The sequence below is a fragment of the Ipomoea nil genome, unplaced genomic scaffold (assembly GCF_001879475.1).
Source record: "Ipomoea nil cultivar Tokyo-kokei standard unplaced genomic scaffold, Asagao_1.1 scaffold1127, whole genome shotgun sequence".
NCBI classification, from domain to species: Eukaryota; Viridiplantae; Streptophyta; class Magnoliopsida; order Solanales; family Convolvulaceae; genus Ipomoea; species Ipomoea nil.
In genome coordinates, this window is record NW_017617555.1 from 62,501 (window position 1) to 81,855 (window position 19,355).

The 19,355-nt window shown below is 38.6% G+C and overlaps 2 protein-coding genes across 2 annotated transcripts; both read right to left on the minus strand.

The window, feature by feature from the left end:
- Positions 1-7,774: 7,774 nt before the first annotated feature.
- Positions 7,775-8,560, minus strand: LOC109183453 (uncharacterized mitochondrial protein AtMg00810-like). Its single transcript, XM_019333547.1, has 2 exons — positions 8,371-8,560; positions 7,775-8,271 (listed from the first exon to the last, which is right to left on the minus strand). Exons 1-2 carry the CDS (start codon positions 8,558-8,560, stop codon positions 7,775-7,777), a joined length of 687 nt encoding a protein of 228 aa, XP_019189092.1.
- A 6,664-nt stretch (positions 8,561-15,224) lies between these two features.
- On the minus strand, positions 15,225-17,952 carry LOC109183457 (probable 6-phosphogluconolactonase 4, chloroplastic). Its single transcript, XM_019333553.1, has 3 exons — positions 17,469-17,952; positions 17,256-17,391; positions 15,225-16,014 (listed from the first exon to the last, which is right to left on the minus strand). The coding sequence occupies exons 1-3, from the start codon at positions 17,852-17,854 to the stop codon at positions 15,550-15,552; spliced, it is 987 nt and encodes a 328-aa protein (XP_019189098.1). The 5' UTR covers positions 17,855-17,952; the 3' UTR covers positions 15,225-15,549.
- Positions 17,953-19,355: the final 1,403 nt, after the last annotated feature.

The following is a 19,355-nucleotide window of genomic DNA, read 5'->3' on the forward strand; positions in this document are numbered from 1 at the left end:
CTTCCATGACACATTATTTCTGATTATCCATGACGCTACAATTATCTTTGGTGAAACATACATTCCAGTTTTGATCGTAGAGTTGACTGATGCTTATAAGATTGACGTGAAGACCAATTACAAGCAACACCTGTTTCAGCTTCGGTAGGCCTGCAACATTTAAGGTGCCAACTCTAGTGACCTTGTCTTTGACGCCATCACCAAAAGTTACTTCTCATTTGCTTTCTTTGATATTGTTTAAATACTTTGCATTTCCCGTCATATGACGCGAACATCCGCTATCAAAATACCACTTCTCTTCTCTACTTGTACTTCTGGTATGGAAAGAGACATGACAAACATAGTTAGTTTTCCTAACCCAAATTTTCTTAGAAAATGGTGTAATATACTTATACGTATATTTTTCTGCCCTTCGATCTTTGTAGAAGTAGAAGCATTCAGGTTTTGTGTGGCCGCAAACCCTGCAATAATGACAAATGGGGTTATAAGGTTTGTAAATACGTTTGTTTTGCCATACTTTATCGTGACTTTGTCAAGTTGAACTTGATTCAGGGATGTCTGGATCTGGTCCAGATGCCTTGACAAAGACTGTTTTATCTTTCTTGTTGCCACCAGTGAAGCCTAGGCCGAACTTGGTAGTTGATTGTCTTCCCGAATCAAGAATTTGATCAAGTGTAGAAGTGACGTCCATCATTTGGATTTGCTTTTTTTGAGAGTGTTTAACTCCTGCTTGAGAGCTTTTAGCTCTTGCTTCAGCTTTTCCTCTCGATCAAGTGCTACATTAAGGAAGACATCTCTATCAGCTACCTGACCTTTGTACACTTTTCTAGCATTATCTAATATTCCAACATCACTAGACAAAGAACAATTAACTTTAAGTAAAGCCTCCCATTTGGAGTACAATTATTTGTATTCTACTTCATAAGAAAGAGCTGGTAACTGAAAGTCTTTAGCTGAGGTATATTCGTCTCCTTCTAAATCAGCGACATCATCAAGTTCTGGACGAACTCCAGTTCTGGCAGTAAATGCTACGAAATTCCCAATATTTCTTCTGCATTCGATCCAGCAGCTTCTGACTCAGGTTCATCATCACTCCAAGTTACGAAAGACATGAACTTCTTTCTCCTTAGGTATGTTGGACATTTAGCTTGGACGTGGCCATATCCTTCACATTCGTAACAACGAATACCTTTGCCATTTGATTGTTTTTACACTGGGGTGGACGAGAGGCAGAAGGCTTGTAACTTGATGAGCCAGGTTTTAGACAATTATTTGACGTGTTTGAGCTCGTTCCTCTCTAGTTTTGAAACTTGCTAATGTGTGAATTTTTCTTTTGTGATACCTGTTTCAAAATCTTAGAAAATTGTTTAGTAAAAAACACAATTGAATCATCACCTGATTCCTCTGGATCAGATGCAACATCCTATTCTCCAGTGGTAAATGCAACAGTCTTTTGCTTTTTGGTGTGATCAACGAGAATTTCCATTTCATAGGTTCGCAGAATTCCCATTAGTTAAGCGACTGATTTATTCTCCCAACTTGCATTTTTTTGAATAGCAGTTACCTTCATCCTGAACCGCGATGGTAATAACCTTAGGTTTTTCTTGACCGGCTTCGGTTGAGGAAAATGTTCCCCAACACGGTTGCTCTATTGGCAATTTCTTGTACCCGTCAATGAAAGCTTACAATGGTTTCATCTTCATTCATACGGAGTTCCTCAAATTCAGATTGAACAAGTTGTAATTTTGACTACTTTACAGAACTCGTGCCCTCGAAGATAGTTTCAAGAATTTCCCATGCAGCTTTTGCCGAATCACAACCTGTAACCAAAGTGAATTTACTTTCATGCATTAGTGAGTAAATATATGTCAAGAGCTTTGTCATTATATCTAGCCTCGGTTATTTCCGATTCATCCCATTCTACTTCAGGTTTTGTTACTGGGGGGTCGTCTGGAGTTTCTCCAGGCTTGGTAGGGTGTGTCCATCCGGTTAAAATAGCTTGCCAAACCCGTTCACCTTGAGCCTTGAGGTGTGTTTTGGTGCGCGATTTCCAGTAGGCATAATTATCACATGTTAGTTCGGGAGGGGGCCTATGTCGTTCCGTCCTGAAACACTTAGAACACCGTGAGATTGAACAAAGCAATAAAAGCAAAAGAAACACTAAAAACCGCTGAAAACTTGTGTTCAAGAAACACGATTTAGCCAGATCGATACTGATAATTTATGTCTTCGAGCTCTGATGCCAATTGAAATTGATTCGTGAGTCTTGAATGCAAGTTGGATCCTAAAGTTCTACTTGATTTTAATTAGCAATTAACTTACCTTTAATTAAGTTTTTTTTTTCGAAGAAAGAACAAATTAAAAGAGCAAGATAAGAAAGCAAAACCAGGAACACAACAATTGTTTATGCAGTTTGGAACTAAACTCCTACGTCTACGGGGCAACTCACGTTAGCCCAATCAACTAGATGTTCACCAAGATTACAAGAGGTTTGTATACAAAAGGTCTCAGCCATATAAACCAACTTAATCTTCAAAACATCTATTGTTGGAAAGGAATGTGCATGTCAAAATACACCATCACGCTTCTATCACGCTGAACATGCTTTAGGAAGATAGCCACGAAGATATCACCAGCTTAATACATATTAATAGTCAGAAATAATCTGTTTAATATAGAGGAAAAATCTTTGGAATTAGAGCATTTGAAATCCGTGAATAAGAAGTCCAAAACTTCCACTTTTATACTTAACAAAGCGTAACTAATTTTCTATAAATAAGCCGACCAGAAATCCAATAATAATGATCACTATCCATTTAAAATCAGGCTGAAAACTAGTTCAACCAAACTGAAATCTGTTAGATAATAATGCTGAGATACGCTGACACTGATTTGGACAAAGATTGAAAGACATCATGAGACTGCAGCGCTGAACGAGATCTAGACAGAGGTACGGTCCAAAACATTATAACAAGATTATAGCCTAAGTTTTGTCAAATAATCTAGCCAATTAAATTAAGGTAAAAAATGTTTCATTTGTACACTTATATTAATAGTGGACAATATTTGTAACGTATGTAACGGACGCATTTACACATCATTATGTATAACTTTTATTATACCCTTTGTCGTGTGTGTGTGTGTGTGTGTGTATGTACCCTTGAAGCATTTGGATGTGATGAATAAGATTATTGGCCATATTTCCCCTTACTTTGTACTTTACTTTTCTCTTTGCAAGTTTTATTTGATCAACCATGTTTGAGCTAATAGGCTAATTACAACACGTTATCAACACGAATATGCATACGTTTTTCTTTTTATTCTTTTTATGCAATAAGCATATTGGGCCGGATAGGCATATGTTATCTAATAAGCATGCCCCCGGATGATCGCGATAATCCGCGCTACTGCCTGCGACATCATCACAATCGGACAATCGCGATTCATCGCTAGAAATTTGTATAGGACCACTGCCTTGGTTGAAAGGAGATGATACGGTCCCTTTTGAGCTGGCCCTACAGTGTTTCTTGCCTACTAACCTTTTTGCTAGTGTTGTTCTGCCAACAGCTGGGATAATCGGTCCCCCAGGCCATACTAGGTTTGGTAGTCACCCAACTCTCATCCTTGGTTTAGTGGATGCATGCAGTTGAACCCTCTTTGTTAAGTTATCATCAACGCTTTCCGCTGCTAAGGGAGCCAAGAAACACACGCTGGCTCCATTCTTACGATACAAATCAAGTGTTCAAATTATACCTTTTTCATTATGTGACAATTTATACTCATCTCACTATTGTAAATATATTTTGTATTTTATGGTTAATTGGCTGTGCATTCAAGGAAATTGATATTCATTGCTTAAATTCACCCAAAGATTATGCTTGACTTTCCATGCATAATGACCGTTAAAACCAATTAAGAATGACATTTCTGTATTCATTATGATTGAATTTGAATTGATAGCACATTTTATATGGGCATTATGATTACAAATATGTATTATTACAATTCAAATATTCATGAAATTGTGGACCTAAATTGTTTCAAACCATTTTGAAGGTTTTACGGCATTTTCTAAAAAGGGCATGAACAAATTTTGTTTAATTTAATGTATTCTATTGTAGAATATATTACTATACCACAATATTTTTCCTGATTAGCATGCTCGTATATATTGTGAATTTACATACATATTGAGAAGTAGAGTCATGACTGTTTCCTTTATTGGAAAACTCCTAGTTTAATAATCAATTTTTTTTATTACACATTTTATTGTGATCAAAATTTATGATCACTTGGCAACCCTTGTCATTGGCGCTTACCAACATCAGAATACATCTTGCGATGATTATAAAAATGTCGAACAACATCTTGCTAAGCATAGAGAAGTTTTTTTCAATATTTTAATAATTATCTTATCTTAACCATTGTGTGCATGTTTATATCACTATGTGATTTTTTTTTTAACACTATGGCGATTACTTAGGTGTAAAGAAACATCTATCCAATACATATCGCAAACAACTAGCACATGGTTCAATACCATGCATGCCCCTATCTGTGTTCAGCCTTTTTTAGTATGGCACCCTTCCTTTTATTATATCACCACAACAGTGTATCGGGGCTATCAACCACCTATAGCCCATAATGAGGAATCAAAAGGAAGGCTGGTTGCATCATATGTTATAAGACATTTTCTCGGCATTCGGGGGAGATTTGAAATTCAAAATTTAATAGAATGCCGAGAAATTTTTTTCATCTAAGACCATTTTTTTTTCAAACAATCCAATGTGTCGGATATTAGTTGGGGGAAATGCAGTATTCATGCTGCTATTTTAAAATTCTAAACTCCGGCACACTGCATATCATGATTCCCCCTTACATCTAATACGTGGTTTCAAATCAAACATTTCCCAATCTGCGTTTATATTCTTATGCAGTTTATTCTATTACATAAACCAACATAGTATACATCCAAACCTCCATCTGATGTCTCAACTATTGCCCATGATAGAGATGCAGTGGATTCGCAGACTGTATGAAGATCGATTCACGGCATTAGGGGGAGATATGATCAAATTGAAATGAGAAATGAAATGCCGCGAAATTTCATGGAATGAAAATGATCTTCAAAAATTAAAACCCACGTACCAATTAGACCGAATTGGAAGTTTAGAAAGAAATCAAACATATCTGCCAAATAATCTATTTCATAAAAAGAGTGACTAGGTCCCATACACATTCCCAAAATTGGACCATATATATCTATTGATACTCCTTGGCACCAGAAGTGTGGGAGACATATCAGTATAAAAAGATAAGAATCCACAACAACTAAATCTAGTAAAGAATTTTTGTCACTCTTGAAAAATCTAAGAGCTCTTAAAAAACTTATAAATTTAAGGCAATCATCCAAATGACGAGAAAAACCCAGTAAAACTATAGGTGCACCAAATAATCATAATACTGGGTTGCGGAACAAGCAAATATAAATATCCTTGGAAAATGACTATAATTTGGTTAACTTTCAAAAATTACTTTTAGAGTAAAATACATTTTTGGTCCTAGACTTATAGTGGCACGTACAATTTTGGTCCTCCATAAAAAAATTAAACAATTTGTGGACACTCTTATTGTGACGAGGACAATTGTGGTCCTCAGTCAGTATTCCCGTTAGATAGACCGTTTGAGAGGGGGTTTTGTGTCTTTTCAGTATTTCCTACACTAAGTGGCCATCTGAGATAACCATTAATCCACCAGTTAAGGAAGTATACTCAGCATCACCATCTGGTTTGAATAGATAAGCTCCACTCCCTCTGCTGTTGTACATAGCTATTTCCTCGCCAATAACATTTTGTTGACCATCAGTAAAACTTACTCTCTGTAACAAGCCTTCCTTCATGCTAAATGTAAGTGTTTGATGTTGATTACGAATTGTTGCTTCAATCACCTTCCATTTTTTAGCAAGTATATGGCGCAGGGCAAGAAAAGCTGGCAGAAGGTAGAAACCATTTTACCTTCTCATTAGGCACCAATCTCACCTGATAGAGAAGGAAAGCCACCAATCTCACCAGATCCAATCTCATTTGGACGGGAATAGTTTACCCTATCAGTCTCTTCACGTAGAGTCTTGTAATAATCTTCCAAAATCTAACCAATCTCACCAGATCCAATCTTCTTCGCCGATTACAACGGCATCGTTTCCTAAATCATAGCAAACTAGCCGACGTCGTCCCAATCTCCCTTACCAAAGTCGTACTTCTCGAGTCCGTCGTCCATGAATGACGATTCCAGCACTTCAACCGTCTCTGCGAAGTTTGCGTGGATCTGCTCCTCCTAGACCTGCCGTTGTCTTACCTCTTCTTAGCCAAAACCTTAAACTACGTCGTTTCCAGAAGTTGAGACTGAGTTGAAATGATGAAAAGACGCAAATACTCATTCTCAAACGGGGCATCTAACGGGAATACTGACAAGGACCAAAATTGTCCTCGTCACAATAAGAGTGTCCACAAATTGTCTGAATTTTTTATGGAGGATCAAAATTGCCCGTGCCACTATAAGTCTAGGACCAAAAATGTCTTTTACTCTTACTTTTATATATGGGAGAAATACTTGAAAATGTTATAAGTTATCGACAACACAATTGCCTTCAAAGTGCTCATATTATATTACAATCTGGATCTAGAGCTAAGTGCCAGAAGCGCCTAGATTGATTAATATATAAAAAGTGAAATTAAGGCATATATATATATATATATATATATATATATATATATATATATATATATATATAACTCAGCTCGCTGATAAATAGATTCCTTTTGTATACCACTAAAGGTGTTAACTCTGTAGCTTGTAAATGTTGTTTGTATAAAAGAGAAACAATAAAATGGTGAGATATAAAGCGAGTCTGTGGCCCAAGAGTTCACGCAGAGACCCTGAATCAGATATACTCTCCCATGATGAATATTATTAAAAGTTCCACTACATAATTGACAGAATAATAACAATTTTAGATATGCAGCTTATTAAAGTCATGACCTTAAAATTAAGGACTGTTAGACACTAATGTTTATTCGAGAGAGAAGTTTTGGGACTAGAAGTCCATTACTAAAAGAGTCACAAGATTATTTTAATAAAATGATAAATTCTAATGACAATCCTGAAGATTGTTCTATATCCCCCCCTCTACACTCTTTTGAAACAATGACTTTACTTTAAACCATGCAGAACTTAAAAATTATTATCTTCAGGGGGAGACGAGAAGTACATTCACTCGAATCAATCATGTAGATTGGATCTTAAAAGACTAACAGTTATACATTTTACAACATATACATACCATGTACTCTTTTCCGCACTAGGTTTTTTTTTTTTTTTTTTTTTCTTTTTTCATTGGGTTTCTAGTGTGGTTTTTAACGAGGCATGAGTATGATATAGTAATGTTAATGAGGGAAAGTTACAAGTAAATACTCAAATAGACAACCCCCAAAATCCTGAAGATTATGCTTTGAAGGCTTATGGTTGTACTTTTTTCCCTTAACTAAGTTTTTTCCCATAGGGTTTTTTTAAGTTAAAGTTTTTAATGAGGCAACGATTAGATAAATGTTTGATAATAATATTCAGCACAAGAACAGGAAAACAATATAAAGGGAAATAACAACTAACGTAAGAGACTCCTATCTAAGAGGGATGACTAAGGACTTATTCTCCTGTTACAATATTGACTAAACATATATAACAAGACTAATAAATAATATATGACTAACACTCCCCCTCAAGCACAAGGTCGGTGAGTCACCACATTGAACTTGTCACGTAGAGCAGCAAAACGTGGACCAGCCAAGGGTTTGGTGAAGATATCTGCAATCTGATCCTTTGTTGAGACGAAATTAACAAGTAAGTCCCCTGAGGCAACTTTGTCTCGTACAAAATGGAAATCAATTTCCACGTGTTTGGTTCTGGCGTGGAACATGGGATTAGCACAGAGATAGGTGGCCCCTAAATTATCACACCACAGAGTAGTCGACTCGCCAGTATGTAGACCCAACTCGCGAAGCAACGAAACAATCCAAGTGACCTCAGCGGACACATCTGCTAGAGCCTTGTATTCAGCCTCAGTGGAGGAGTGTGTTACCGTGCGCTGTTTCCGAGACAACCAGGAGACGAGATTAGTCCCCAAGAATACAGCATAGCCACTCGTGCTCTTCCTATCTAACGGACAGCCGGCCCAATCGGAGTCAGAGAAGGCATGAATAGCCGAGGAAGCAGAGACTGTAATACGTAAACCATACTCAAGAGTACCCTTGACATATCGAACAACACGCTTCAAGAGACCCTAGTGATCAACGGACGGCGAGTGCATGAACTGACAGAGTCGATTGACAGCATAAGAGAGGTCTGGTCTGGTAATGGTGAGATATTGTAGGGCACCTACAATGCGCCTATACTGCGTCGGATTATCATGAAGCTGGTCCGACGGTGTAACAGACTGTGTAACAGCAGCCGGGGTTGCTAAAGGTTTGCAGTCTGACATACCAGCACGGTTTAGAATATCCTTCATGTAGCGCCGCTAGGATAGCATGATTCCCCCTTCAACTTGTAACATTTCAATCCCAAGAAAGAACCCTGGGGTGCCTAGATCCCGAATTTTGAATGCAGTAGATAGCCGGTGCAGCAATGTAGTAATAAGAGGTGGATCATTCCCCATCATGATTATATCATCAACATACACAAGTAGATATACTCTGGATGATCCGGTAGAGTAATGAAAAAGAGAAACGTCGGTTTTAGATGGCACAAAACCTGCAGATATCAAGAAATCGTGTAGCCTTTTGAACCAGGCCCGTGGGGCCTGTTTAAGACCATATAAGGACCGCTGTAGATGGCATACATGATCAGGATGAACTGGATCCTCATAGCCAGGCGGTTGCTTCATGTATACTGTTTCAGCTAGATGCCCATTCAGAAATGCATTATGAACATCTAACTGCCGCATGGTCCAGCTATGGGACACTGCTAGGGAGAAGAGTAGCCGGACTGTAGTCGGTTTGACTACAGGGCTAAATGTGTCAAAGAAATCTTCCCCAGCAACCTGGTTGAACCCCTTCGCAACGAGGCGTGCTTTATAACGCTCAATAGAGCCATCAGCCTGTCGTTTGGTGCGGAACACCCACTTACAACCAATCACATTCATGTGTGGCTTAGCAGGCACCAGAACCCATGTGCTATTATGTAGGAGTGCATTGAACTCCTGATCCATGGCTTCACGCCATTCTGGGTGCCCAACTGCCTGTGAGTAGCAGGTTGGATCAGTGACTGCACTAAGAGCCTGAAATAGCTCATTCGTGCCTCGTGTCATGCGTCGTAGCCTCATAGCATGATCCCGTACCTGTGGTGCTGTTCGAGTGGCACGTTTCCGTGCGACCCGTTTTGGCCCCTCCAAAGCCAAAGGTGGTGTGTCCCGAGCCAAGGGCGTCGGACTCCCTGATGGTATGGGGTCCGATGATGGAATAGTGGGTGCCACAATTGGCTCAACATGTGAACATTCGGTTAATACCGGGCTGGTGGCCCATGGTAGATTGAGAGGCACTTGTGTTGTAGTTGATTAACCACCTGTGTCTGAAAAGGGATAATTAGTTTCGTCAAAACGTACGTGACAACAGATGTAGATTTTTCCATTAGTTAGATTCATGCATCTGTACCCCCTAAATGATGACGGGTAACCTAAGAAGACACAGGGTGCCGACCGGAACTCGATCTTGTGGCGATTATAAGGCCTCAGATACGGGTAACAGCGACACCCGAAGACACGTAGAAAAGTGTATGGGGGTGAGTGTTTATGTAGACGACTGTATGGGCTATCATACTGTAATGTAGGTGTTGGTAAATAGTTGATTAGACACGTAGCCGTTTCGAAAGCATAGTCCCAATATTGAAGCGGGACAGAGCCTTCGGCTAGTAGTGCCAATCCAGTTTCAACTATATGCCTATTTTTGCGTTCAACGCGCCCGTTTTGTTCATGTGTGTAGGCACAGGATTGGCGGTGAATAATGCTAAGTTTGCTAAAAGTATAGTGCAGCTTGCGATATTCACCGCCGAGATCGGACTGGACGGACTTGATAGAACGCGAAAATTGGCGTTCTACCATGACACGGAACAACTCAAAACATTTATATATATCAGATTTCACCCGTAAGGGGTAAAACTAGCAGAAGCGTGAGTAATCATCTACAAATAGCAGAAAGTACCTATAACCACTACTAGATATTACAGGAGACGGGCCCCATATATCGGTATAAATTAAATCCAATACATTTTGACTAGAATGAAAGACCCTATCTATTGGAAATCTGGATGACTTGCCTAGCTGACAAGGCGTACACGACTCCGCTTTATTGGTTTTGTCTGGCGCAACTGGACAAGACTGCAGAATTTTATTTTGGACGTGTGCATGCGGGTGGCCCAATCTACGATGCCAAACCACAGGAGTTGCCCGGGAAGTCAAAAATGCAAATGGAGATTGCGGAAAAAAAAGCTTGTAAAGACCACCGGATGTTGGACCTTTAAGCAGAACCTCCCGAGTTATGGAATCCTTCACAACAAAGTAATTTTTATGAAACTCAAAAAATACGTTATTGTCGTTAGTGAAGCGATTAACGGACAACAAAGGCACAGATAAATCCGGAACACATAAAACATTAGACAAACGTAACATTTGTGACTTAGATGGGATCGATGCATGACCAACGTGAGAAATATCCAAACCTGCGCCGTTACCAACGCGAAGCACATCCCCGCCGGTATACTCATCCGCCTGAGACATCATGGACACGTCGGGAGTTGCATGTGCCGACGCGCTTGTATCCGGAAACCAACCCGAAGCCGACGAGGGAGGCGCTGAGTCATCCGCGGCAGTCACCATATTGGCTTGGGCAGGAGGCTGTGTATTATATCTCTTAAAGCAGTAAACTGCAGTATGGCCTTGGGCTTTACAAATCTGACACCGAGGAGCATTGTTCCGTCCTCCCCGGCCTCTGTTCTGGCTTCCCCTACCGCCACGGCCGCGATTCTGGCCTTGTCTGCCACCATCGTTGCCGCCTCGTCCACCATTGTTCCGGCCTCCACGACCGACATACAAGGCAAAAGGGGCCGCCGTGTATCCGCCGTCTGATCCGGCCGGGTAGTCATCGGCGTGTATGAAATCTTGAGCTTGCAGATAGTCGGATATTTGTGGAACCGTCACCGGAATCCCTGCTGCCGTGAGCGATGACGCCATGGCGCGATACTCCGGTCGGAGACCGCGGAAGACGAACAAGGGAGACGGGCCTGCCGGCGAGCGCAAGCTGTTCCACTAGCAGCTGCGCACGTCCGAGATACTCCACCGCACTGCCACTCCCTTGCCGGAGAGAGTGGAATTGCCCGAGGAGGCTGAAACACCTGGCTCTGGTGGTGCTGCCTAACGCCGCCATGATTGACTCCCAGATCTCTCTGGATGTGGCCTTGCCGACGGCGAGGTGCATCACTTCATCCGAGAGGGATGAAATGATCAGAGATAAGATCAATTGATCTTGCTTAATCCACGCTTTGTATGCGGGATTGGGAATCGGACCAGTGGTGGTAGCTGCGGAATTTGAATTGCCGGAAGCGGGTGGTGATTCGACTGTGGGCGGTGGACACGGCGTATCCCCATCAACGAACCCCAACAGCTCTTGGCCGCGAAGAAAAGGGATTATTTGAGTTCTCCAGAAGAGAAAGTTACGGTGGGTGAGTTTGATAGACACATGGTGGTTCGCACCGGTGAGGGGATTGGAGGCAGTCGCCGGTGGGTTTGATGCGCCGGCAGTGACTGTTCTTTCAGAGGAGTTCGTGGACATGGTGGGGGATTGAGTGATTGCCGGCGATAAAGATTGACAAAGGAGGTGAGACAGAGAACCCGGTCTATCTGATACCAGATTAGATAAATGTTTGATAATAATATTCAGCACAAGAACAGGAAAACAATATAAAGGGAAATAACAACTAACGTAAGAGACTCCTATCTAAGAGGGATGACTAAGGACTTATTCTCCTGTTACAATATTGACTAAACATATATAACAAGACTAATAAATAATATATGACTAACAACAACCAATACAATATATGATTTTTACATATATAATGTACTCTTTTCTTCAACTAGGTTTTTTTTTTTTTTTTTTTTTTTTTTTTTTTTTTTTTTTTTTTTTTTTCCACGTGGTTTTCCTAGTGAAGTTTTTAACGGGGCATGAATATATTTAAATATACTACCCATTGTACTCTTTTCTTGTCTAGGTTTTTCTAGCAAGTTTTTAACGAAACAAGATCGTGGACAAATAATGTCCAAGGTGAGTGTTATAAATATCTTAATAGTAGACAATATTTGTAACGTATGTAACAGACGCATTTACACATCATTATGTATATCATTTATTATACCCTTTGTATTATATATATGTGTACCCTTGAATCATTTGGATGTAATGAATAAAAATACTGGCCATATTATATTTTCCCTTACTTTGTACTTTACTTTTCTTTCTCCAAATTTCATTTGATCAACCATGTTTGAGCTAATGGGCTAATTAAAACATATTTAACGGGTTATTGCTGTATTTGAGTTGGGAATTAGAAGTTTTAATTGTCTTCTAATTCTATTTAGGATTTCTATTTACAATGAAATTTGAAGAATGATTTTATTGTTGTGAAATTTGATATATCCTCGCGTTATAACATGATAACCATACGCTCAAAGACCATACAATGAAGAAGAAAAAAAGGAGAGGAGAGAAGAAGAAGATAATGCATGAAAAAACCATCTCATTCATTGATAACTCCTTTCATATATATATATATATATAACTAATCAGTTTAACCGTAAATGAACACAAATATAGGGAGAAGTGGATAATGACCATATACCACAAAATATTTAGAAAAAAGTGTCAATTAAGCTACTGAACTTGTATAGTTTGCGCAATTGAACTACACAAATATAGGGAACACAAATATAGGGAGAAGTGGATAATGACCATATACCACAAAATATTTAGAAAAAAGTGTCAATTAAGCTACTGAACTTGTATAGTTTGCGCAATTGAACTATCAAACAAAAAAGTGTACAATTAAAACATTAAACCTGCAAAAAAAATGTGTAACTATCATTTTTTACCTGTTGCTCTAAGTTAAACAAGTTAAATTGATAACTTGGCATTTAATATAATTAATTTTAAAATGTTAATACTTACATGGATGATTACGTGGCTTTAACATAAGTTATATATAAAATTTTATTTTAATTATTATTTTAACAAATATTTAAAAAAAAACAAAAAAAAAACAAAAAAAAAAAAAACAAAAAAAAAAACAAAAAAAAAACAAAACTTTAGGAGGCCTGGCTGCCTCCTCCTTCGTCTGATCTGGACAAAGGGGAGGCAGCCATGACTGCCTCCTTCTTCCTCCGATCTGGATGAAGGGGAAGCAGTCATGGCTATTGTCTTCTTTGTCCTGGACCCAGATTTTTTTATTTTTTATTTTTCAAAACCCCCTCCTCCGTATGTAGACGAAGGAGGAGTTTGACTCTTCCATTTACGTTGGAGGAAGACACCTCCCCTGTTAGCGTCGGTGGAGGAGTCTGCCTCTTCCGTCAACGTCGACGGATCGGAGGAGGTGGCCGCCTCCTCGTCAACATTGACGATGGAGGCCGCATGAGTGGCTCTGTTTTTGTTTTGTTTTTTTTTTTTTTTTAATTTATAAAAATTAATATGATATTATATTATATTTGTTAAATAATTAATAATTAAAGAAACAATTATTTTATTTTGAGAAAAGGGTCAAATAGGCCCCTAAACTTTACCTTAAAGGTCAATTAGCCCCCTCAACATTAAAAAAGGTCAATTAAACACTCAAACAAGTTAAATTGGGTCAATTAAGCCCAAAAATTGATAAATGACCTGTTATTACAGGTCATTTTAATTCCGGCAATGGATTCCGGCCACCGGTGACTAATTCCGGCCACCGGTGACAATTTCCGGCGGCCGGCAACAATTTCCGGCGGTGGGAACAATTTCCGGCTGCCGGAGAGATTTTCCGGCCGTCTTCCACAGGAGAAGACGACCGGACGGTCGTCTTCTCCAATGGAGAAGACGCCCAGACGGCAGTCTTCTCCATTGGAGAAGACGACCAGATCTGGTCGTCTTCTCCATTGGAGAAGATGACCAGATCTGGTCGTCTTCTCCACTGGAGAAGGCGGCGGACGGCCGCCTGCCTGGAGAAGGCGGCCGTCCGGTCGTCTTCTCCAGTGGAAGACGACCGGACGGCCGGAAAATCTCGTCGGTGGCCGGAAATTGTCCCCGGTGGCCGGAATCCGTCGCCGGAATTAAAATGACCTGTAATAACAGGTCATTTACCGGTTTTTGGGTTTAATTGACTCAATTTAATATGTTTGAGTGTTTAATTGACCTTTTTTAATGCTGAGGGGCCTAATTGACCTTTAAGGTGAAGTTTAGGGGTTTATTTGACCATTTTCTCTTTTATTTTTCATGTGGCATTTTAAATCAAAAGTTTATCAGCAACTTGTTACTTACCTACAAATAATTCTAATTGTACACATTTTTAATGTTAAATGGTTTAATTGCACACTATTTTTGTTCGATGATCTAATTGCACTAACCATACAAGTTCGATGGTCTGTTTATCATTTATTTTATTTTGTAAGTTTTGTAATGTGTTTATTCATTTATTTATGAAGGGATTGAAGGCATTTGTTTACCGATTTATGCGGAATTAGAATCTCTGTTTTCTAAGTGCAAGCGATATAGGCATAATTTTTTAATTATAAAAATTTATGTTAACTTTTGTACATGATATAGGCAGAGTCGAGCCTATAAAACAATAAAACTAGCCTATACTTGCAATAACTACAAATACATAAAACGGTAACTAAAGACACGTAACTACAAAATATGTTAACTGTAAACACATATATATTGTTAATAACATATTATGTGTTTGCACTTAATATATATCAACTGTATACACATAATCTAAAAGTTATTTTGAACTAAGATTCACGAGGTAAACCCTGACCATAGTTTAATTTGCCATTTTTAATTCTTCACTCTTCACTAATGCAGAAGTGAGTCACAATTTAATTTATATTTTCTTTGTTTTGTCTCCAATAAAATTATAACTTGTAACATTGTGAGTACACTTTAATCATTTCTTTTGCATTGATAGATATCAGAATAAAAGTTATCTTATCACGCTGTTTAGCCCAACTAAAAAAAAAAAGAAGTAAAGAGTGCAAATCCAGCGAAAGTGTCCATGAACAGAAGAAGAATAGAGCATAGAACTACATAGTATACAGACTGACTGCGAGTCTGTCATGATCGTTTTTATTGCTTGCAAACACAAAGAAAACCATGGCTTCCTCAACCATTATCGAAATGACATCAACCAAAGGCTCATCAAGAGAAGTATCGATCCTCACTAAGATCAACTCGCATGTTACTACAATCGTTATGCCTAGGCTTACAGCTTTGAAGCGGCTTCCTTATCCAAAAACCACACCAATTCCTTTTCTGGTGAAACCATTTGCACGGGCAGTGAAATGGGATTTTGACTGCTGCCTAATGCTGTGCCCACAGCATCCGCCTTAGATGCGCCTGGTACAACAAGAGCAACGTTTGCGGAAGAGTTGATAACAGGGAGCGTGAAAGTGATCCTTTCCGGAGGGGGTTTTGGAGAGTCCTTGATGAACGTAACCCACTTCTCTTTCTCTTGGAGAAGAGGATGCCCGGGAAATAGAGAAGCAAGATGCCCATCAGGGCCCATGCCCAAAAGCATTAGGTCAAATTGTGGAAATCCACTTGCCTCAGATGTGCTTACGATCTTCAGTTTCACCAAATGCTTTAGACAGGTTTCATAATCCTCTGCTGCACCTTCAGCTGACAAGGCATCATTTATGGCGTATACATTACCAGCAGGAATAGGTACCTGCCAACGAAGAGCGAAACATAGTAGCCTTTATATTTTTACAAACCAACGAACAATTAAAATATAAACAAAAAATAAAAATAAGGGTAAAAATCCTGCAACCTTCAGAAACAAAGCTCAACATATATCATTATTGCATATAGAGTTAATAAATGAACAATGCTGAGCATTGCCATTCAAACAAAAGCATCAGACAAAGCTACAAGAAAAATAAATATAGAGGTTTTCTGACAATAAAGAATGCCATGATCGGAATTAAATAGAGGATCAGAATATGTTTGCAACCAAATTTGGATCTTAAAATTAACATAGAAATGATTGATATGAAAGGAACAGATAATGGCAAGGCTACTCATGTCAAAGTAAAAGAACATTATAGAGGCAATCACCTAACTCTTCTCCTGCAAAGATATCATTAGTCTACTATGCAATTTTGCTTGTTTAGTTTGTTCTTGTGTGTCATTAGGCAATCTAATGTAGCTTTGTTGAATCTTCACTGGAGTGGATATCCTAGGGAAATAAGGATCGTTGAATCTTCACTGGAGAGGATATCCTAGGGAACTAAGGATCAAAGACAGTATGCAAATATTAAAATATTAAAATACTAGCAATTCTGTAGCAAAGATTCACAGCAAAAACCCTTTGGCATACAGCATAATGGGCAAACTTGAAAGGAATGACAGTATCACAGTAATTCATTGCCCCAACTTGTGTTTGATCTAACATTCTAACCTGCATATATGTTCACAACTCTGATTTTTAAGTGTTTAGAATGTCTTAAGTATTGTTTTCATTAAGTACAATATCATGTTCAGTTCTTCGAACATTTATAGACCATACCCACTTGTGAGTAAGATTATTTCACAGAGCATTAAAATCTGTTCAAACGACACTGCATTTGATTGGGAAAAATATGGCCTTGAGAAGGGGCAAATCTACTCACTGGTAAAACCTAAGGACTATAGGAACCTCATAATCTCAAACCTCTAACAAGCTTACTTCTATAAGCACAATGCAAAGAGTTATCAACATTTAGATGTTATAAGTCTGGCATTAAAATTGCTTTTAACTATATCACTAACCAAAGCATAAAGAACCCTAATATAACAATGGCAGAGTGGTATTAAAATGTATCTATCTAGGCACCAAATGCTGGGAAATCAGTAAATATTATCATCTGCTTGCGAATTGGATGGTTTTATTCACATAGAAAGACACTCACTAAACCTAAAATTGAATACCTTGGATAGAAAACCATTATAAGCGAGCAAGTAATTGCTATCCGGGTGATCCTTTGGAACCACACGCTCATCCACCCAGAAAATGTGCCATTTTGACCAGTCTACAGAGTTGATATAAGGAGGCTCCAGCAATTTACTGCAATTCCGGCATAATAAACTCAGATATTTTGAGAAACTAGCAAAATTGAAGCATGAATGTCAGCGGCGAACTACCTGAGACAGTTTATAAGAGACCCGCCGGAGACAACGACGGAGAACGAAGCTCTCTCCTTGCAAACTTTCTCCGATAAATCGGCAGTGTATTTCGCCACAGAAGCCTTCAGTTCCTCCTCCGAATCGAACACTTGAACTTTCGCTTTCCCCTTCCCAGTCACTGCTTCCGCCATCGATGATGCTTTCGTTCGGGATCCAAATACTTTAATATCCTTATCTGTTGAGGACACGCTTTTCAGCCAAACGGAGCAAGATGGCGGCGTTGCTGAGAAAGAGGCGCAGGTCAACGGAACGGACGGCGATGAACGCCGGAAAGAAGAGAAACGGATAGGTAAAGTGCGCACGTTAGAAGAAGAGAGCAGAGGAGGTGAGGCGGCGATGCGCATTGTAGACTCCGCAAGCTTTTATACGGAATTGTGGAAAGACCGTCCACCGGAGACAGATGAGCGTGGAGACAGAGGTGTTAGGTGTAGGACTGTAGGCAAAGTGGCAAACTAAAAGATTTCAATTTTTTATTTTTTAGCAAAAAACTAGTCCATTTAAATATATCTTATCTTATCCCAAAGGTGGAAGTCCCAACCCGATAGAGTATTTAGGAGGATGTAAATTATGGTGACCAGCGGACAGGGTCAAATGTCGATGAGCACAAAGAATCTGCCCACTCTAGATATAATTCCCACACTGTGGCCGCCGAGGTTCGAACTTTGGTCTCTTTTCCTAAATACTACCCACTGAACCATTGATTTAAGTCTGTACGGACTATCTTATCTTATCTTATTACTCCATACTATATATAATAGCAAAATCTTTTTTGGCACATCAGTTTCCCGTCCAAAAGTTGCAACAACATCGTTTTGCTGCATTTATAGCTTCGTTTGAGTTGGTCATCTTAGGTGAATTTATTTGTCCAGAATAAATACTAACATTATTTGTTTTGGTAAATTTTTCATTACCAATGACACTAGCCGCATAAATCTACCGGCCAAATAAATGGTATTGATATGTATTAATGCTTATAATTTAAATGTGAGTGTTTACCAGAAGTGAAGGTACCAGAATGGTATTCATCAAATATCATAACACTTGTGAATATGTATGTAAACTTATAAGTATTAATAGTTATTATTAATAAAGTACGATTTCATAAAATATTTATGTATACTTATCTCTTATATTTTTAGGTGTGTGAAATCAACAAGTATATTGAGTGGAAAGAAACCAAGTCATCAACCAAAATGGATTAAATGTTTAGTAAGTATTTCATACAGTTGTAAAACTACATATATTTTATTATTTGTTATTAAATAAATTGTAATTGTATTTTAATTCAAATATAGTGTGCCTGACAAGTTAGAAGTACCGAATGCTGATATTATGTGATGAATACATGTTTGAAATTCTTTCCAAAAAAACATGCAGAGGAATGGATAAAGCGTACTTTAATAAAATACATTTCTCATTCAAATTTTAAAAATGCTAGCATACTAATTATTTATTAATTATCAACTTTGCTGATCGTTGAGAGAGTTGGTAGATTATGCTACAATCAACATGAGATTGATCAAGTTATAGACGCATGAACCAATTTCTTAATTGATAAATGGTTTAATATATTGCTTTAGTATGTGAAGTAATATAATTGATCTTAATAATTTTAGATTTAAATGGTATTATTAATTAGTATCAATTATGAGATTAACTACTTTTATACACACACACACACACACACACACACACACACACACACACACATATATATATATATATATATATATATATATATATATATATATATAGAGGGAGAGGGGGAGGGGAGGGGGGGGGGGGGGGGGAGGGACTGCGGATCCTGTGCATCCCGATACATGAGATCATGAGATCCCATCTCAT